The following is a 21796-nucleotide window of genomic DNA, read 5'->3' on the forward strand; positions in this document are numbered from 1 at the left end:
ATCCTAATCACAAGGTGTAAAGATCTTGCCTGTTGGTGACGCGTGCAGGTGATTCACAACATCGTGCGCCGCGACATGAGCGTCGAAGAGGCCATCGAGGCTCCACGCCTGCACCATCAGCTGCTGCCGAACGTGGTCGTCTACGAAAGGCACTTCTCCGAGGTATAGGACATTCGATGACGATCCCCGAAAGCTAATCGTATACAGCACGTGCATAACGACCAAGCTGAATAGCTTTAGACCGTCTATACCTGGAGGAGTCTGAACTGGCAGCAAGGCAGACCAGGAAATGAGTTGAATATTATCATAATTCATTAACACGAACAAGTTGGGTATGATCGTTTTCTCTGTAAAACTTGCCCTGTATAGAGCGCAAAAATTCATGCAGAGATTTGTATTATGCTTACCCCCCCCCACCCCCCCACCTGTAGGTCTATCAGCACTGCGAAATATTTGCGTGCTTTAGTGACGAATTTTCATGTGGAGTTGCGAAATTCACAATAAGTTTGTTATATTAATCAATATTGCTTTACGTTCCAAAACCACGATAAGGTTATGAGGGACGGCGTGAAGGGCTCCGGAAATCGCAAACGCGAGGTGCTTGCAACTTTCTGCCAAATGAGCCCCGTTTCGCTGAGTATATAAGACGACTACTCCGTGGAGGCGATCTGATGGCGGAACTGCTCCGGGTCTGCCGTCAGACATGCGGGACACACAGTTGCTCCGTATGGGACAGAAAAACTGCTACGGGAAGTGCCTCGAACCTGCCAATTGTAATGCATCATTTCGTGACCAGCTGGGGTATTTTTACGTGCACCCGAACTCTCGGTACATGGTTGTCTCCCCGTTTCACCTCCATCGTAATGCGGTAGCTGTTTCCGCACATCGAACAGACGGATCTTTGAGCTTAACACTAGATAAACCAAAGTGAATCCTATTGGTTGATGCAATGCACATATGTCGCACTGTAAACCTTTTCGCAGGACAGGAGGAAAACCTCCTTTTTAAACTGTAGCGCGGGTCTGCGAAGGCGGACGTCATTGCCTCGGCAGTGCATTTTTTGGAGGGGTCACATTTATTTACCACAACCCAGGGTTTTTGGTGGTGGTCAATAGGCCTTTCGTGAAAAAAGTCTACAGTCGAGGCGCGTAGTACCATTCGTCCTCTCGAAAACAAAATTTTTCGAATTTAACGTGTCGGATCATTAAAAAGGTACTTACAGCATTTTTCGGAGGTGAGTTCACTCGATCTGCCATACAAATGTCCTTTATGTAGAGGCGGCTCTGCGCAAGTTTGAAGCTTAGCATATGTTAATAAGATACTTTATTTCGACATTGAAATCATCGACCGACACTATAGCTTTACGTCAGGCTACAGTACTAATTGGCGACTTCCCGCAGCAGGCTGGCTGATAGTGACGACGTCAGGTACCAAAAATTTCGAACTGGCTGACCAAAACATTCAAAATAGCTGCGTATGCGTCACCAACGGAGCCACTGTGAGGAAGTGGCGTGGAAATTTCACGACATCTCGCGCGAGCACGCTACGAGAAGTTCGTGCCGTGTTGTGACGAGAAGGTATAGTAGGAACCGAAACTAGCTTTAAACAAAAAACTGCAATAGCTTTGCTAAAAATGCACTCTCGCATGTAAGTACATTTTGTAGGGTATTGAAGGGGTTGGCCTTCCACTTCACGCAGAAAAACAACTAAAAAGTTTCATGCCAGTATCTCGTCAAATGTCAGTACCCCTGCCTGTCTCCTGCATAGTCGATTAGATTAACATTGTACACAATTCTTTCCGTGACGTCACAGGAGGTACTCGAGTCCCTCCGACGGCGGGGTCACGTGGTGAAGCCGATCGACAGGCGACCAGCGGCGGTCAACGCCATCGCGCGTGCGCAGGACCGCGTCATCTACGCGGTCGCCGACTTCCGCAAGGGTGGCATCGTCGACGGATACTGAAGGGCGCCGCCCTTGTTCGCTGTTTTCATTTTACGTTGATTTATACCAATATCATTCGTTCATTCGTTATATTTAATGACGTGTATACGTTTTATGTCTATACTAGATGGGAAAACTGACGCAGCCTCGCGAGTGCCATGATGCATCATGACGGTGCTGTACTTAAGCGAGTGAATGATTTCATCGCTTTTCGCCGTAAGATTTTCATTGCGTGGCTATTACGAAAATACACCTTTGGCTGCATTTTCTGCGCGAATAAACGTGACTCGAGGTTGAGTAACGTGTTTGTTGTCGCGCGCGAAATCGCACGCGTCAGAGCGTCGCGGCGCCATCAACGTACACCGACAACACAAAAGGCGTTGAAGCAATTTTTCAGGTATAGAACCTGCTGGCGAGCAGCGATGCTATGACACGATCGCAGTCAAATAACTAGTGCCGTGAGCACAGTCTGTTCTATATGCGGCTGTGCGATGTAAATATGCTTTCACTAATATATAGTGTGCAGCGCGGTCTGAACGTCGACACACTTGATGAGATTCGGCTATAGAAGGCACTACCTATGCAGCATGCCCTGCAAGAGTTCAACGTGCAGTTTTGTAAAGTGAGAAATCGTTGAAATCGGGCACAGGATGTCAACTTGGTTTTTTTATTGCAAATCACGAATGCAAAAAAAAAAATCGCATGCACTAAACCGCGCAAGCTTATGTGATAGCAGGACTTCTAGGCACATGTAGCTTGGTTAACGATTTGGGTAGACTTTTAACTCCAACTTGACTCTTTCCTGCCCGTCACGGCGTCACTACAATATACTATACTAATACTAACACTATACTATATATGGCCATACTTTCTCTCTCCTATAGCAGTGTGCCACAGAAATCGGATTAGTGCTTACCACTCTGGTTCACTAAAACTTAACAAGGGAACAGACGGGCGGCAAACGCTGATTAAGGGACGCACGTTTCAGATTTCTTGTTCAATATCTAGTTAGTGCTTGGGCGGTGGTGGAGTGCGTGCCGCTTTATGATAATTTTCTATCTGCGACGCGGCGAACCTGGACTTAAGTGCTGGGTTATTAGTGTTGTTGGTGAAAGTGGGCACATGACCAAACGGCATATAGGTCTGATAACCGTATATTGTAAGTATAGTTGATTATCGTTAAGATTAGATAAGCTTGGCACGTGGAAAAGCATGCGTGAGCACCCGCTATACGAAGATTAGTGTGCAGGAATATGCGTTATCTTGGGGTTACTGGCAATACGATGGAGCAAGCTTGCAGCCGTGCGAGTTTATTGGAGAGTTGGAGAAATGGCTCCTGAAAAGGCAACACGCGGCGATCATTCGCTTTGCACAACAGCAGGTTTCTTGTGGACCGCCAGTGTCTGCTCTTTCAGATTGGTCTTCCAGTAGTCTGGTGCCGTGGCCGCGCAGTAAAACGCGTGCATTCTCGACAGCACGAACGCCTGCACAAGGAGTGTAGCACAGTAAACGATTGTTTTTTTTATTTTGGAAAATAAAAGTGGTCTATTAATTGAAATGAACTGCTGACCACACTCTGTTTATGTACAGCAGACACCACTGGAAAAAAAATGTGCTACACTTTTCGGCGAGTCCTGAAAATAGCAACAGATACATGACTCTCTCTAAGGATTCACGTTAGCTCTCTTTCGGTCTCACGACTCTCCTAAGAGTATAATCTCCAATGAGTCATCTCGTCTCTCTAAAGAGTTAGACACGTGACAAGTTGGACCACACTCAAGAGAGTCGAATCAGTTTTTTTATAGATAAATACACAGAGGCGTCGGGTACGGCAGGGAAAAGGAAACTATGAAACCCTCTAGGAATCGCGTTTTTCTCGACCAGAATCGTGTTTCTGTGCTGATGCGCGACCACTGCGTCGTGATTCCAAAGCTTTCGAAACAGCAAGGACGACTTTCAGATCATCTACAGTTAAACAGCATCGCGCACGCATGATGTTTTTTTTTTAATCTATGCATACAACTAACGCTTTTACAAACCTACCTCACCAAGAAGCCAGGTTGTCGCACTTGCAAGCCTTGTAGTGTGCGAAAACTGTGAGAGGAAGAAGGAAGGAACAGTTATCGAGAGTCGCAAACATGCGCTTTCAGAGTGTCTAAGATAGATTGGATTCAAGAACAACTTCCCGTCCTATTTGAGGCAGCATATAACCAATAAACACTGTTTCGAAAATGACGGGTAGTCGTTCTTGAGCTCCGACTTTCTTACTAAAGGAGCTTTATAAAAAAAATGGCTTAGTTAGCACCGAATCGCGCAAGCCTGCGTCACGACAGAGCTGGTGGGCACCTAGCTGGTCGTGGCTTGGCTAAGTCTCTACCTTCTGACCCCCATTTTCCCTGCTCATTTTTAGGGGCGAAGCTCCTTATGGTCTAGGGCAATCCCTCGTCTCTCCGGCGTAACCAGTAGCGTCTCCGTTGTCATACAATAGATGGCGCTGTCACATAAAGATGCAGCAAACTGCAGTTGTGGTACGAATACTAGATGGCGCTGTATGCATTCTTTGTCGTCTTCACCATTTCTCGTCTAGTTTCTAGATGGCGCTGTCTCATAGAGATGTAGACACCGTATTGTAGACACCGGTGGCGCTGTCTCATAGAGATGTAGACACCATATTGTAGACACCGGAGTGAAAAATGAACTCTTCACTGCAAAGTACGGATCCTCAACCTCACTACTTATGGGAAAAATACATCTAGTATTACGGCTTGGTGGCGCTAGCCACCGCCCGATCTAAAGGGTACAGCCACATCCATCCATCCATCCATCCATCCATCCATCCATCCATCCATCCATCCATCCATCCATCCATCCATCCATCCAATCCAATCCAATCCAATCCAATCTTATCTCATCCAATTCCATCCAATCCCATCCAATCCCATCCCATCCCAGCCCATTCCATTCCGTTCCGTTCCATCCATCCATCCATCCATCCATCCATCCATCCATGTGTGATATGGCGATTGGGTGAACGGACACTAGATGGCGTTTGAGGAGCGATTGCTCTCCGATTGGCTGCTGCGTGGGGCTGCGCCGGCTCGTCCGTTATCTCTCAATTTCCTGGATCGTCGTCGTATGTGTGCGCGAGCGCGGTGCCGGGCGGATCCCGAGACGGTACGTGCCAAGGACGCCGCTGCAAGACGGGCTCAACGAGAAGCGGACCACTGAACGCGAAAGCGGGAAGCGGCGAGGTTCTCGGAGTTTTGTCGTGTGAGGTTCTCGGAGGATTCACGGTATCACCGCGAAACCTCCGGAGCTTCACCCACCTCACCATTTTCTACTCCGTGGAGATGCTGGAAATCTTTTAATCTCTTTCTTGTGTGTCTGTTTCTTTCTACCAGTTCCTCTCGTTCTGCATAATTCGTTTTCACCTTCTTACTGTATTGTTTTTATTTCTCTCTATTTTTGTCTTTCTCTCTGTGTAGTCGTTTTCTCGCCTTTTATCATTTTTTTTCTTTCTTCATTTTTTATCTCTTTCGCTCTCTACTTGTTCTCCTTTCTTTTACGTAACCCTCCTTCCGACCCTTACTTCCTTTCGCCTATGCTATACTATAGTGGGCCCGGATAGTACAGAAGATATGGTAACCACGTACGCAGCGTATCCTGGGTGCGCGGGATCGAATCTCACCTAAGAATTCCCCTCAATATCTCTCATTGTTTCTTTCTGTACTCGTGCCTTCAACCATCAGGTTTACTGCCTTGCACGCCGGACAAATCAGCGCACGTGTTTAGGAGCGAAGCAGAAGAGGACCAAGGTGAAGCAGAAGAGGACGAAGGCGAAGACGAGGGTAAATAGAGCGCGTGCCATGCGATTGCGTGTGTTCATGATGATTATAATTTTGTGTCTATGACTCACGACAAACCTAGTGGAAGCGCTCTCCACTATGCGCGCATGTGTTCATTGCAATACAATATGGCGCAGTTTGCGCAGTCATAATGTATTTACTGGTTCAAAGCATACATTCCCAATGCCATTTACATCAACCATTTCGGTTTTACATACAAAGTAATGTTTGAGTACATACCATGCTCGTTGTCCCAAGCAAGGTCATCAGGTTCTCGGGCTGAAAGCGGAGAAGAAACTTTTGAATTTAAGGGAAATCACTTTAAATCCCTTAGAGAGAAGCGAATGTCTGCAAATATTAACACCCTGTGTGCATCCACCTATCTCAATGATACGTGTGTGGAAGCATTTATGTAAATGGTAGTACACAGACGTACAACACCCTACACTAAAACAGTTCGTGCCCCATTCCAACAATTTACATATTTTCCGTATAATTCTTGCGTTCAACTTAAATTCATGATATTTTTTCTTTCCGACAATAGTTATATATTATATTTTTTTCCTGTATTTAGTTTTTCCTTCCTTTCTTCCCAATTACTGTCGTGCGACTGCATCCAAGTTCATGGGCAACAATTAATTATGCGGGTTTTCCCATCATGTGTATGCCAGTTTCTCTTTTTTCAAAAGCTTGCCGCAGCTTTTATTGCAGCTCAGTTCCCAGCATACTAATGATAGATATACATTAGTGAAAGCAAAAAAATTTAAGGCCTTTATTTTTTTGTTCGACACAACCTTAACTAAAACTACTTTTCATTAACATATATACAGCAACTTAGCCTGCGCCCCGCCGTGGTGGTCTAGTGGCCAAGGCACTCGGCTGCTGACCCGCAGGTCGCGGGATCGAGTCCCGGCTGTGGAGGCTGCATTTTCGATGGAGGTGAAAATGCTGTAGGCCCGTGTGCTCAGGTTTGGGTTCACGTTAAAGAACCCCAGGAGGTCAAAATTTCCGGACCCCTCACCAACGGCGTCTCTCATAATCATATGGTAGTTTTGGCACGTTAATCCCTACATATAAAGCAACACTGCCGGAAGGTTATTTTTTACGTTGCCTGAAAGTCCATTTAGCACACCAATGCTGAACAACCATAGTACAAATGTTGTAGACACGTTGCGCGGAAATGTTTGTAATGTCATGATGAACGTCGCCACAACGTTACCCCTCAACATTGCCAGGTAATCGAAGAAGGAGGTCATAGGAGCGTTTAGGCAACGTTGCCCACCGCCATTAGGGCACATTGAGACAACGTTCCAATAACGTTATTTCGTCACTTGGGCTTATAATCTGTCACCATTTTAACCCTAGTGAATCGACTGAACTACAAGCCTACAATTACACTCGTTGGAACTGCCAGAATTTGTTATAACTGCACGCGGATTTAAACAAAAAAAAAAAAGAACACTGCCAACACGGTATCGCCTGCAGTGCTGGCATGCGTCATCAGCAATCTCCACGATACCCTCGAGGACGTATTGGATCTTCGATCGATCCCAGGAGGCGGCGAAAGTCACAATCCCGCCTGAAGCGCCTGTTGCTCGTTTTCGGTAAAATAATGTAATCTGCGTTGGTTTGTGAAAATTTTCGACTTGACTTCGGAGTTTACCCACGGAAACGACTAAACATGACACCATAACTTTATTTTTTTCAAGTGCTTCATTGTCCCTTTAGGAGTGAGAACAAGTCGGCCATCCGCGAAGTCAATCTCACAAGATCGAAAAAAAAAAGGACGAGGAGGACGACAGGTCTTCCTTTAATTAAATGCAGGGGCAAAAATTTTTTTCGGGAGTAAGGAGGGGGGGGGGGTAGGGACACTCTTTTGAAATGGCCATTTTTCACTCTGTACGTCATGGCGAAAACAATTTCGGAGGGAAGGAGCAAGAGCTCGGTGTGCCACCCGTCGCTACGCCACTGGTCAGGTCTGTATACTGTGCTTCGTTATTGTGAAATACGCTGCGGCATTATTACTTAAACGTTGGTTCCCATTCTATATAAACTGAAGGCGAGACTCGCCGTCCTTACCACGACGGACGTCTCGTATAGAACACATCCGTACGCGTACATCACGTTGCCGACAGCCCGGAGGAGAATCCACGCGAAAGCGACCTTCATGCCGGTAGTCCGAACCTGCACAATAACGCCAACTAAAGTAAAATTATCGGAGGAAATAGCGAGAACCGCTTAGAGACTATGCAATAAGTATTCGCTCAGTTTTGTGAGCAGCATCTACATGAGGGCAAGACTGCAAAAAAACAAGAACTCGTGCGACAGCACCTTTCACTGCATGCGTATGTATGTGCTGATCAGTCATACGCATTCGGTGAGTATTCGCAGGATCGAACTTCACGCATACAGCTTGCACGATCTGCTTAAGATACGAAATTCAGCAAATAGGCTCTTATAGGCAGTAGCGTACCCAGAATGTTCTTTCAGAGGGTGAGGGCGGATTAAACGTATACTTTATGTATGCTCGTGCGTACAGTTTATGCGCGCGTGTAAATAACATATAAGCATAGGTCGGCGAACTCACTCATAAATCGGCTCACTCAAAGTCACTCGGACTCGGATCGAGCCGCGAGTGAAAGTGAGTCCAGGGGTGCTATTCCGGACACTGTCTAATTCCGCCATATTGTCAAATTTCGTAATGGCGACATTTTAAGCCAATCAGAGAGGACGTAGCAGCTCACTTGGCCAATTAGCGTCGATCAATGGCGCAGTCTGACAACATGGCGGAATTCGACAATGTCCAGAATAGCACCCCCGGTGAGTAATATTTTTGTGAGCTAGTGCGAGCGAGTCTGGTCGAAAAAATAATTTTCGTGTTTGAGTCCGAGCGAGTTCGGCGCAGGAAAACTTTGGTGAGTCTGAATCAGAGTGTGTCCAAAGTGCAAAATATATTTCTTTAGCGAGTGTCAGTGAGTTCCACTTTGTTTTGCCAACCTAAGCGTATAATACATGCAAAACTGAAAGATTTCAAAGTGGTTTGAACTTTGAACTCCCCTATGCCCCCTCCTCATTTCCCTCTGGCTACGCCACTGTCAATACAAGAGCGCAGGATTTTCCATCCAGGGGAGGAAGGGGGGCTCACCGTACCTCAATTCCACCCCCCTCTCTTTGTGACGCGGGCACTGCTAAGTTTGCTAAAGACGACCGGACTACGCAACCGCTTATAAGCGTGCAATGGACAAGGTCACACCTACATACACGTTGCCCTTCACTTCTCTCTCTCTTCTCCTTTAATCCCCTCACCCCTTCCCCCCGTGCAGGGTAACAAACCGGACGTGCGTCTGGTTGACCTCCCTGCCTTTCATTTCTTCCCTTCCTCCTCCTCCTCTCTTTCGCCCCCGTGCGCGGTCTGGCGATAACAACGTGGTGCACAGACGGGACGGTATTAGAACGGTGGGCAACCAGCCGCGATGATCTAGTGGTTATTGTGATCGACTGCTCGCCCTAAGGTCGCAAGATGGAATTCCAGTCGTGGTCGCCGCATTTTCGATGGCGGCGCGAATGCTCGAGGTACGTACACTTGAATGTAGGTGCACGTTCATTAAAGTGCCCCGGGTGGTCGAAGTCTCCGGAGCCCTCCACTACGGCGTCTCTCATAATCGTATCGTGATTTCGGGACGTTAAACCCCACAAATTATTGTTAGGGCGACGGGGTACAAGCTAGAGAGACTTATGAGTGGAGAGTTAATGATAACACATTCTCGACACACTTCACTCACCTTGTTGGCTGAAATAATCCACCAGCTGCACATCAGCATCGTGATCACGCGTACGGTGCCGTTGGTGACGGCCCGGAAATACTCCTGGTAGTTGTCTGAAAAATGCACGAAAAGAGAGCGGCCAGATGGCCACTGTGACTTCTATACACTTTGTCAGACACAATACGCAATGGCCGCGTTCTTGGACTATAACTATCAATATGCTATACCGGGGGGTGCGCGCGCCGACCAACAGCATCGCTGGTATTGGAGGGGCTAAATTATGCGCAACTCGACCCTGGTTAAACAGCGGACCTGGTGGCATCAGAGCACATTTCCTTCTGCCTCGCAAGCACTCGCTGTGCTCGAGAGCATATGTTACCATTTGTGTATTCCTTTCGCCGGTAATCCTTACTCCCGGGCTTCCATTGACATCACTATTCAAATACACCGTGTTGGAGCGCCAGTATGGCGGAAGGTGGAGGGTGTTTGCGATGTGACATAAATGTTATCAAACAATTACATGCAGGTTCTTTCGTTATTCGCGCACAGAGGCGTTCCAGAGAGCAGGTTAACCACACCTTGATTGTCATCAAAGCCGCCATTGATCGTCAACTACCAGTGTGTTCAGAAGCTGTGTCCACCACGTCATGTGCAAGCTATTTATTGCACTCCTGCCCTCTACTCTCCACACCATAGTTTCGTTATAGTATTTTAGGAAACTGTCTGCTTCACACCTTCTGCTGCGCTCCCATCCAATGATCTCCAGGAGGTGAGTGCTCCCGCCTTGACTCTCGTCCCTTCTATCCAGTTTTTGCCCTCTCCCTGTTGTGATATCCTTTCCCTACCAAGCTCAAGTTGCTATTCAAGGCTTCCCTCTCATCCACATTCTTTATTCTTTATTCTTTATTCTTTATTCATCAGATACCCCGCAGCACCCGAAGGCGTTATAGCAGGGGGGTTACATCAATAAATGAAGTACATCTCCGTTCACCGACACAATACAACTTTGTTCATACATAAATAACTGAAATACATTTTCGTTCACACACATAGCAGAATTTTGTTCACACATAATATATCTTCGTTAGGTTACAGCATGGGTTTACAGCAGTGAATAAAATATATCTTCGTTCCCACTATGTACTTGCATTTCAGTTAGCCTGTTCCACTGTTTAATCGTTCTAGGAAAAAATGAATTGGCATACATGTTCGTTTTAGCTGGGTATTCCCGAATTTTGCAACTATGATCAAAACGTTTTGAAGTGTAATGAGGGTTGTGTAGGTATATTTCTCTATTAATTCCAGTTTTATTGTAGTAAATGCAGTAAAGAAATTTTAATCTCTGCTTCTGGCGGCGGTCAGAAAGACACTCCCATCCTAGCTCAGCCTTCATTGCAGTGCAGCTCTCCCCCCTTCCGTACCGTCCCAAGACGAACCTGGCAGCACGATTTTGTATTTGCTCCAGAGCAGCAATGAAGGTTACCTCGGCGGGGTCCCACACGACACAACCGTATTCTAAGATAGGCCTGATACAAGTAGTGTATGCCATACGTTTTAAATTCACATGCGAACATCGCAGGTTTCTTTGAATGAAATTTAAAGCCTTACCAGCTTTGGCTATGAGAGTGTCAACCTGAGGCCTCCATGAACATTCAGATGATAGTATTATACCTAGGTACTTATATGTACTCTGTTGTTTCAACTGTACATTGTTCAGATGGTACTGTGACTGAAATGGTTTAATCTTTTTGGTAAATGAAATATGTACACACTTTGTTATATTCAAATTCATTTTCCATTTGGTACACCAGCTATAAATGAGCGATAAGTCTTTCTGAAGTTCTAATACATCATTGTGATCAAAAATTTTTCTGTACACAACACAGTCATCCGCAAACAACCGTATAGAAGATGAAATTCCTGCAGAGATATCATTAACATAAATTAAAAACAATAGCGGACCCAGGACGGAGCCCTGTGGGACCCCTGAGGTAACATCGGTGTACTCGGAGCATTTTCCATTCAGTACTAGGGTCTGTGTTCTTTGGGAAAGGTAACATTCGATCCATTTAAAGACAGTCTTATCAATGTTCAGGGTGGTAAGTTTAAACAGTAAGAGTGAATGTGACACCGTGTCAAACGCTTTCCGAAAATCCAAGAACACACCGTCAACCTGTCCCACAGTATCTACGCCCGATATTACGTCATGATAAAATTCGACTAATTGGGTTGTGCAAGACAGCCCTCTGCGAAATCCATGCTGCTCGTTGATTAGTACCTTATGCTTGTTTAAATGAGTTAATATTTCTTTGTATAAAATATGTTCGAGGATTTCACACGGGATAGACGTAAGCGATATTGGTCTATAATTACCAACGTCTTTTTTGGACCCACCTTTATGTATCGGTACCACGTGCGCGATTTTCCAGTCATGTGGTAAGGTGCCTGTCGCTAAAGATCTTTCAAAAATTGTATAAAGATACATAGAAATTGGCCCTGCACAACGCTTGAGTACACGCGGAGAAATTCCATCTGGACCACTAGATTTACTCTCATCAACGTCCTTCAATAGTTTTTCAATTCCATTAACACTAAGCTCGACAGGAAGCATATGCGAAATGCTCATAATAGTTTGATGATAATTACAGCTGTGTTTAGGTAGGAATACCGAGTGGAAAAAGTTGTTTAGGCATGCAGCCTTATCCTCGTCATTCGTAATTACCGTGCCGTTATAATTTAACTCCTGTATTCCAAAGGAATCTGAGCCACACTGTTTTAGGTACTTCCAAAACATTTTAGGATTTGATTTCATTTTGTTGCTCAGCTCAGTGAAGTAATCATCTTTAGCTTTTTTTATCTTTAGCTTATATTCGTGGGTAATCACATATTATTATTACCTGCATTATCAGCAAGATACCGCGATGAGCGCGCGGTGGCTCTCATCTCTCACGCGTACTTTGGCCCGTGGAGAGGAGGGGAGTGGACGACCTCTCACGCGCCCTTGTCTCTCGGTGGGGAGGATCATACGTCTTGGTTGGCATTGGGGCTGCACTGGAACGATTCTGTTGTAGTTACGGGGCGCAAAAATGTCACTGCAATCGTTGCACAGCCTCCGTTTGCGAAAAGGGCGCGCTTTTCAGACACAGCGAAGTAACAACTAAGACGCCTCTGTACATGTGAGTACGTTTCGTGCGTTATTTGTGCGTGAGGAACGCGGGGCACGTTTCGATATGCTTGCCATTCTGCGCGTGACCTTCGAATTTGTTGCTATCGCGTTCATTGCTTCGCCTTTGCGGCAAAGCTGTGACTTTTTTTTTTGGGGGGGGGGGGGCGGCTGTTTATGTGTAAAACGGCTAACTTTGGCCCCTGGTGGTCGATGTGAATGTATGCAAATTCTTTAGTGCCACCCTAAAATATAAAGTTCGAAGGTGTAAGAACTACTTAAACTTCCCCCCTAAGTTACGGCCCTGCCATGTACGCAGCCCCACCGCGGTGGTCTAGTGGGTAAGGTACTCGGCTGCTGACTCGCAGGTCACGGGATCGAATCCCGGCTGCGGCGCCTGCATTTCCTACGGAGGCGGAAATGTTGTAGGTCCATGTGCTCAGATTTAGGTGCACGTTAAGAACCCCAGGTGGTCGCAATTTCCGGAGTCCTCCACTACGGCGTCTCTCATAATCATATGGTGGTTTTGGGACGTTAAACCCCACAAATCAATCAATCAATCTGCCATGTACGCGTCAGATTCTGAAGCCCATGACAACGCCTTGTTTCTCTATACATTACTGGCTGTCTTTCAAGAAACTCGGTGGACGAATCATGTCCAGTTGAGATATGAACCGAAGCTTCCTAGGTTTTCCGTGTGCGTTTCGACTTACCAGCTTCTGGTGTTTCGGCAATGGTTGCCAGACTGTACGTGGTCTCCCCTACGAAGGCCAGGAAGTTTGCTACCTAGCATGCAAAGAACAGTGAATATTGCTTACACACACAGGCATGTGACTATGATCGCTGGAAGAAGAAAAAAAGACAATCAAAAGCACGCTGCACAATGTGTGTCGACGCACGATGTGCATCAAGCGTCGAAAACTAAAGAGAGACAAAAAAAGCACAATCATGTGCTTGCTTCCAACTACCCTGTTTACTACTGGAAACAAAATTGCATAACAACTCAAATGACACTCAGTCATCCATTTTTTAGAGTATTTATGAGTAATTCTTGGGAGTGATAGCCAGCAGCACTCGCAGCGTAGGCAGTGAGTGGGTAACGCTCCCGGCGTCACAAGGGACGTGATCTTCGCTGGAGGCGGTGACTGAGCAAGATGGTCCACGCATAGAAATGTTGCAGGCGAGTACGTGCCACATCAAGCATGTGCTCTGAAGCATGCAACATAATCTAGTCTACCGGGAAGACGCCCTCGCTATGCCAGTATGAAAGTAAGGGAATTGCTCGAAGGGCTCGTTTGTTTGTTAGACACAACTAATGAAATTAAGAGGCCAATAAGCTAAGAAAGCAAAGGTGATAAGTTTGTCCCCCATCACTGGCGTAATCAGGAGGGATGGGGAGTTCACTCCCCCTCTCTGCGAGATTTCACTGTCGCCTGTGCATACATACACGCATACGTATACAAACGCACGCACGAACATACATAAGTATATATGGCTGAACTTTCCCCCGACCCCGCTTAGAAAATTCTGGCTACGCTACTGTCCCCCATGCTTGCCAAGTCTTAATTGCGTGTTGGTTTCGATAGTTCTGTCCATAAAAAGTACGGACTACTTGAAAGATTACCATTATTTTGTAATTGCAGACTAACGGTACACATGAATCATACCAGTATAGGGCTATATTTCACTATACCTCAAAAGGAAGGTATATAAAAGCTGTATCTGGCCGGTACTTAGCTACGGAGCAGAAACCTGGAGACTTACAAAGAGGGTTCAGCTTAAATTGAGGACGACGCAGCAGCGAGCAATGGAAAGAAAAATGGTAGGTGTAACCTTAAGAGACAAGAAGAGAGCAGAGTGGATTAGGGAACAAACGGGGGTTACGGATATCATAGCTGAAATCAAGAAGAAGAAATGGACATGAGCCGGGCATGTAGCGCGTAGACAGGATAACCGCTGGTCATTAAGGGTAACTAACTGGATTCCCAGAGAAGGCAAGCGGGTTAGGGGGAGAAAGAAGGTTAGGTGGGCAGATGAGATTAAGAAGTTTGCGGGTATAAATTGGCAGCAGCAAGCACAGGACCGGGTTAACTGGTGGAACATGGGCGAGGCCTTTGTCCTGCAGTGGACGTAGTGAGGTTGATGATGATGATGATGATGATAATGATGTACAGCTACAGTCTCGCAAATATAGCAGCTCTGACATCAAATGGCGGCGCCCGTCACCGCCACGCATGCTGTAGGCTATAATTACAAGCTCAACAAACGTACACACGCTCAATTACCTCAGAACAATACGACGCTCGGTTTGGATTCGGAACACGCTATACTATGCCTACAAAGAGCGCCCATCGCCAAAGTACTAAACCGTCAAAGCAAAATGAGTGCTTGTTTCTGCGGTTGCTTTCGTGCCACACCAATACAAGCTTACCCCGTAGACGAAGACAATTAAGCCCGTGCAGGGCATCTGCCAAGATGATTCAGAAAACATCACGTATGTTTCAGGCGTTTGATAAGCATCCACACAGGAACCCTGACGATGATGATGATGATGATGCTCCTTGGATCATTGGCACCTACCTACTCTGGGGGATCGGCCATGAGTCAAGCGGATCATGCATAATGAATTTATGAATATTTAGTAAGAGCTAAAATAATTTTGAGAAGACATAACTATGATGGTGATGAAATCCTTGTTCTCGTTCACCTGCTAACTGTAGCGCATACCCACTGTTCGGGAATGGCCAAGAATTGAATGGTCATGTCGTTTTACATTGTCGTTGGTTCGCGACCGTGCACTGCGTCAGATCGGCAATTAATTGGGATCGTTCAACATTTCATGAAAGTTAGCAATTGAGTAATTTTCAGATAAGGCATTGCCAATTAAAGATGAAGTTTCCCTATGGTCATTCAAATACCACACAATGCCCAGAATTGGAAAATGCCAGCAGCAGGCGGTGGAGGTGCGATGATGATTTACTCGTATTCTCTATCAGCGCATAACACCAAAGCATGAAGGATGGGCCATAAATAGAGTAGCAAGAGATGGACTAAGTTTAGCGGGTTTAGGCGGGTTTAGGCGGGTTTAGGCGGGCAGGCAGGCAGGCAGGCAGGCAGGCAGGCAGGCAGGCAGGCAGGCAGGCAGGCAGGCAGGCAGGCAGGCAGGCAGGCAGGCAGGCGGGCGGGCGGGCGGGCGGGCGGGCGGGCGGGCGCCACAAATTTCACCGCTTTTATTCTCTTCTGCGAGGTTTGGCTTAGCACATTTGGTGCAGATGACTGAGGCGCAAAAAACATTCGTAAGTGGGAATGTTTCAGTTTTTTGCGCCTCAGTCTTCGCCTCACTCATCATCATTCACTCCATGGATATGCTGTGATTTTTTATGAATCATTTGCTCCACTAGATGAGTTGCACGCTCGTATTAAGAAAGACGGGTACATTTATAATGCGCATCTAAATACTCTGTGTCGAAATTTGAGAATTCGAGATGGAATAACGTCAGACGTACATATATGTACCAAGTAAGAACCAACTCGCCCCAAAACAGGTCCTTTTGGACGAAAACGTGTTTTTGAGACAGTTCCCAAGTGTAACGCTTTCGTACTCTTGTGTCACTATATATGTCTTCTTGTGTCCATAAGGACGTAGCACTTTTCAGGGCCGTGCTGTCGTGTGTTGTCGTCGTCACTTGGCGTAACTCTTCGTGTGTATACCATGTGTATACCGTACGTAACGCTCCGAGCGTATACCTTATACAAAGAAGACTGCCCAGCTCCGCGCTTCCTGATGGCTTGGCACTCCTAGTGCAAATCGGATTTCTTTAAGTGTTCTCTTTAGAAAGAGGTTCCAATTCCCCAAACAATGAATGATTTTTTTTTGTATTGGCGTGTGTGGCAGAAGTACATTTGCAACGTTTTTCGTACTACCGACACACTTTCACTCCTGCCCTTCTGTATGATAGTAATAAACGGCTTCGAATTTCATGCGAACCGCAGCCAGTACGGTCATTACTTCTTAGTGGGTATAAGGCAGAGTCCTTCAGGACTCCACCCCGTTGTGGGTATGAGCCATCCCTAGAGGAACAGCTAACAAACCCGTTCTGGCTGTTCCGCGGCCTAGGAAGACATACAACCTCCTGCGCTACGGTGTTGACTAAAAGATAGGCTATACTCGCAGGCACCACATCGAGTATGCTTCGATATATAGCTTTACTACTGCCAAAGTGACAGAACATTTCCTTCAGCTCGTCATCAAACCATGATGCACCTACACTAAGGTAAGTCTGAACAAGACTGAACGTCACCATCCTTTGTGGAAAACGATATTTAAGATCGCCTTCTAATTTGAACTGTACATAGTTTTGCTTGGTTTGTAAGGGGTTTAACGCCCCAGATAGTAATATTATCTAATGTATAACGTTCCAAAACCACCATATGATTATGAGAGACGCCGTAGTGGAGGGCTCCGGAAATTTCAACCCCCTGGGGTTCTTTAGCGTGCACCTAAATCTAAGCACATGGGCCTCACGCATTTTCGCCTCCATCGAAAATGCAGCCGCCGCCGCCGGGATTCGATCCCGCGACTGGGTTAGCAGTAGAGTGCCATAACCACTATAGACCTTCGCGGTGAGGGTGGTCAATGTCGCAGATCGACTCAGGCGATGAAAGACGCTACAGTGCTGGACTCCGCGTGTGGTTCTTGGACTGTTGAACATGCACTGGCATTGCACAGTACACGGGCATTAAACACTTCGCTTCCATGCGACCTTCAATTCTCTTCAAACGCCTTGCTTCTAAACGCCCCAGCCGCGGCTGTAATCCAATCCGCATCTTTAGAGTAAGCAGCTGAGCACCACTGGGTCACCCCGACTGCTTTTAAACTATACGCATTCATATCCAAGTGCTGCTAGCCTAAGGAGTAAACATATTGACAGAAAAGAATTCACTTCGTCGTGAATCCGTTCTGACAATGCAAAGTTTACGTCAGCAGCAACTCTGCCTGGGGTGGGAATTTTCTTAGTTTCGCGCAGAATATATGAACCGGTAATCGTAGTATTGCATGGGCATGTGTACAGTTCTTCATTAGAAAGGAACGAGGGGGCTGCTGCACAGTAGTATACCTCCAGGTGATTAAGAAGTAGCGGGAACTTTGTGCGCACACCTATGATGGACTATAGGGCTTCTCATGGACTTCAACAGTATTACATGTCTTAACGAGTGAGAATATTGGAGAACAGCAAATCCGTTGGCCGTTCCGGGGCTACAGAGTCATTGTCGATGTGTGCGCGAGATATGTCGAAAGTCAAAGTCTACTCTCTGCTTTGTCCTTTCAGGAACTATGGTTTCCGAGTTCTGGCAGAACAATAGCGGCACGAAGAAGGCCATCATTATTTACACCGTAAGTTTCCACGGCGTTCTCTTTAAATACACATCGTGAACCACATAAAATTAGGACATTATGCGTATACGACGGCATGCGTATACACTTTGGCTCCCTCAGCAGTGCCACACGTTTCATGGTGCATCCATTCGAAAAAGTTCTGAGAAAATGTGTGTTTATAAAAAATTGTTAACGATTTAGATTACTATGGGAGAGCATGAAGCCGTCCCATGGGTCTCACACTCGATGAGGCCATGTCGACAAAAATTACACCTTGAAGCTAGCTGGGTAACGACAACAGTCAGGTCTCATTGAAGAGCTATAGAGCCACCGCGTACAGGTGAACAACCGAGAACGACTGCGAAACTATGTTCTTCATATTGACTTTAAATATAGGCTTTAGCATGTACATATATTGATGTGGTAATATATAAATGCATATCCTGCCGCTTTGATGGTACTAGCTATGAATCGCTACATTTAATTCTGTTCAGCAGCTCCGCTAACTATGCACCTTTTTTTTGTCCACCTGTACATACAAGCATACTCATTTATCAAACTGTATTTTGGATGCACTTAGAAAACAGACTTATTGAGGCCCACAGAAAGCCATATACGCAAGCGCTTGTGGTTTTCTGTGTGCCGCACTATGTTCTCGTTTTTCGAGCGTGTCCAAAAATACTGTGCTATTTCAACTAGCCCAAGGCACAGAAATACTTTATCATGCTAGTATGCATCACCACTGCTTCTCGAACACTATACCCGTAGTTAAGACGTTTCCGTTTTAAAAAACTCCTTCGCAGTTTTCTGTTCAAATTATTACGGAACAAAGAGCGGTATGTTTGTACAGATTACATACGGCGTGTTCGAAAACTTTGGAGGTTTGTATAAGCGTCATGGTCGGTTGGTTGTTTCGCACTTGCAGACCGTCGTGGCCATCACAACCATTTTCGAAGCTCGGTTCGGCTATTCAGCCATCAACGACCTCTCGGATTATGCCGGTGAGCATGCACAGTTAATGTGTGCAGTCATAACCGATTTGTGCAGGCCGTGATATAACGTGCATGCATACTCTAAAAATAGACTCACAGTGCGTGGAAGACATAAAAGTTAAGCGCAATAAACAATCATAAAATGCGATTCCTATCACCTTCGTGGTCGAAATGAACGAGGACCGGAATAAAAGCACATGAATGTTTATCCGCTCCAGCTTCACAGAAATGACAAACGCGGTGCTCAGGTACCGAACCAGCGACCTTACGACATCTATACAGCACAGCACCATGGCCACTTGGTCATTGCAGCGAGCAAGTGCCCTGTCGCAGAGTCAAAGTGAAATCCTAGAGAGCAAGGATGTTCCGTGAAGTTTGTTTAGTTGTTCTTGCAGGAAGAACGTGTTTCTGGGCAAATCCGTGTTTGCTAACGTACACATTGTAGCGCTGCAGAACATTTCATATAGGCGTGCACTGCGTGATCATAGGGGAGGGGGGGGGGGGGTTCTCCCTAGTCACTTAGGAAGGGGGCGTAGAGTCAGCCCCATACATTAACATAATTACACAAGAGAGGAGGGCGCTGCGAACGCCTGTGCTCACTGAAGAACCACAAGACGTGCTTGTTCAATCGTCTTGTGTTTCTTGTGTGAGTGTGCTTCAGCGTAACAAGAAAATCAGCTCACACATGTTACGCAACGTACGTACTACGATGGCAATGACAAATTCGAAATGCTCCAGAAGTAACAACTCGTGCTCTTTTTTTTTTTTAGAGAAGCTGCTCTTAAGTCTGTAAAAACTTGTCAGAAAAGCGTTTGATAGCTGCGTGTTCCCTTTTCGCGCTCTTTCGACTCAATTACTGGCAACTGTGAGGCACCGAGAAGTGCATTTGTTGTTGCCTCAGATGACCGTGCGAATTGTTTCCAGATCGGCCCGAGCGGTTCTCGAGACTGGGCCTCCACGTGTTCTTGCAGACGGTGCACTTCTTCATGTGCCTCTACTGGATCTACGCAGCGAGGCAGGTGAGTAGGGCAGCGTACTGAGTGATGGCAGGTTATTAATACAACAAAAGAAAACTGTACGCAGCGAGGTAGTAGAGTAGGGCAGCGTACTGAGCGATGCAAGGTTAATAATACAACAAAAGAAAACTGTACTGCCTAAATTAATAAAAAAAATAGGCATGTTACGTAAGATTCGGAGCATGCACTTCAGAATCAATAATTTATGTTGTTGTTTTTCGAGAAGCACCGTTCTAACGTATACATGACAGAGCATGCGATTTGAAAATGTAGGCCATATATATCTACGTCTAAGTCTTCCCGTTTTCTGTGAACGATAGTCGAGTGGACTCGGCGTACGTATGCTAGCGCATTGAACTTACGTGAAAAGGATCCACGAAAGGAAACATCGTAATTCCAGAAACTAAGCAGCTCATATATATGCACTAAGAAGGATAACGTGTACTTTGCAGGACTACTTACCTGGGATGTCGTTCGCTTATTCAGCCATGGTCATCAGGACGTGCGGCAACTTTATTTACACTGCGACTGTAGCATGCTACGAATTGTTCGTATTGGTAAGTGCGGCAGTCTTCTTTTACAGGTTTTTGTCAATGCCGCAGCAAAGATGCATTTACTAAGCTAGAAACACTTTCAATTGTAAGTGCATTTGATACTTTGATGTAAACTCACCTACAAAGTTGGAAAGTGTAAGATTTCGTGTTTTTATTTCAGCCAAGAACTGTTGTCAACGTTATCAAGATTGCAAGTTGGGTAAGGTCATTGATGTTAGAGTAGTAATTTAATTAAAGGAGCCACTTGGCTTTCTCTAGCTTGGCACCGAAAGTGAACAATTTACAGCGGCTAAAATTCCTTAAGAGACTATAGAGCTCGGCTCCTTCCAGCTGATGACGTCACGTAAAATGGCGGTCGCCGGAGCTGGGCGAAATTTACGGTCGGCGACTTCTGTGACTTGTTTTGCACTAAAATGTTCTTTTGTGGCGCACTTTTCATATCTTTATAGGCATAATAGACACTCATCTACTAGAAATAAACAAGGTCATGAAAAGCCAAATTCACAAGCCCCACCATTTTCATGCGTATGCATTGGTATCGCTGTCCGTTTGCTTAAAAACGACAATGTTAACACTCCCGCATGGCAGCACCAAAACTCATCCGTAAAATAATCTCAATCACACAAATGAAGGAAACAGAAGCAGCACAGAAGCGCCTCTTAGCTTTAAAAGAATCATTTGGCTCTCGATTTCCAGGTAATACATACGAAATGGTGAAATAAATGGGTGGTGAAGTTTCGTTGAACAGCTGGGGATATAGTAAAAGTGGTCACAAAGTATGCGGTGGTACCGCCGGTACGAGGTAATGGTACCTCGAGTTCGTTGCAGACGGGCAAATAGCTGGTTCTGCGGGCACGTCCTGTTATGCCAATTCTTTTGGGCATCTGAATGAATTGAAGTTTTATCACAGCATGAACGGATGCTTTCGCGTAGGTCAAGCTAAGCCTTTCTCTGTTACAGATACCTACCGAGCTACGCTTGTGGTATGGGGTGTTCTGGCTGGTCATCGAGGTTTGTATTTAACTTTACAGTCAACAAATTTTGTTTGTCTAGTGACTCAAACACTCAAATATAGCTTGAGACACACACTGTATGAGCGGGTTGTTTGACCTTTCACATATCCTCGGTGTGTGACATTCACGTA

General features: G+C 45.9%; 2 protein-coding genes across 3 annotated transcripts in view; one reads left to right on the forward strand and one right to left on the reverse strand.

The window, feature by feature from the left end:
• LOC119161928 (uncharacterized) overlaps positions 1 to 21796 on the forward strand; it is a 40972-nt gene that overhangs the window by 16903 nt on the left and 2273 nt on the right. The window contains exons 8-14 of the mRNA XM_075887818.1: positions 49 to 162; positions 18044 to 18108; positions 19016 to 19091; positions 20007 to 20101; positions 20551 to 20655; positions 20813 to 20851; positions 21613 to 21663. Of these exons, the coding sequence (XP_075743933.1) occupies positions 49 to 162; positions 18044 to 18108; positions 19016 to 19091; positions 20007 to 20101; positions 20551 to 20655; positions 20813 to 20851; positions 21613 to 21663 (545 nt within the window). The remainder of the gene's footprint in view (positions 1 to 48; positions 163 to 18043; positions 18109 to 19015; positions 19092 to 20006; positions 20102 to 20550; positions 20656 to 20812; positions 20852 to 21612; positions 21664 to 21796) is intronic.
• Positions 3171 to 15246, reverse strand: LOC142802761 (uncharacterized). Of its 2 annotated transcripts, XM_075887789.1 has the most exons (7): positions 15145 to 15246; positions 13427 to 13499; positions 9569 to 9663; positions 7866 to 7970; positions 6027 to 6065; positions 3985 to 4035; positions 3171 to 3425 (listed from the first exon to the last, which is right to left on the reverse strand). In XM_075887789.1, exons 1-7 carry the CDS (start codon positions 15202 to 15204, stop codon positions 3300 to 3302), a joined length of 549 nt encoding a protein of 182 aa, XP_075743904.1. In that variant the 5' UTR covers positions 15205 to 15246; the 3' UTR covers positions 3171 to 3299. The 2 variants fall into 2 exon arrangements, with proteins under 2 accessions (XP_075743904.1, XP_075743905.1); XM_075887790.1 differs by lacking the exon at positions 7866 to 7970.

This window comes from Rhipicephalus microplus, chromosome 3, assembly GCF_043290135.1.
Source record: "Rhipicephalus microplus isolate Deutch F79 chromosome 3, USDA_Rmic, whole genome shotgun sequence".
NCBI classification, from domain to species: Eukaryota; Metazoa; Arthropoda; class Arachnida; order Ixodida; family Ixodidae; genus Rhipicephalus; species Rhipicephalus microplus.

Bases quoted from the DNA above. Each gene is read 5' to 3' on its own strand.
- LOC142802761 (XM_075887789.1), bottom strand. From the start codon at position 15,204: ATGTTTTCTGAATCATCTTGGCAGATGCCCTGCACGGGCTTAATTGTC. The intron at 7,971-9,568 runs GTGAGTGAAGTG...GTTATTGTGCAG, and splicing joins GGATTATTTCAGCCAACAAG to GTTCGGACTACCGGCATGAA. The intron at 4,036-6,026 runs GTATGTACTCAA...TTCCTCTCACAG, and splicing joins TGCTTGGGACAACGAGCATG to TTTTCGCACACTACAAGGCT.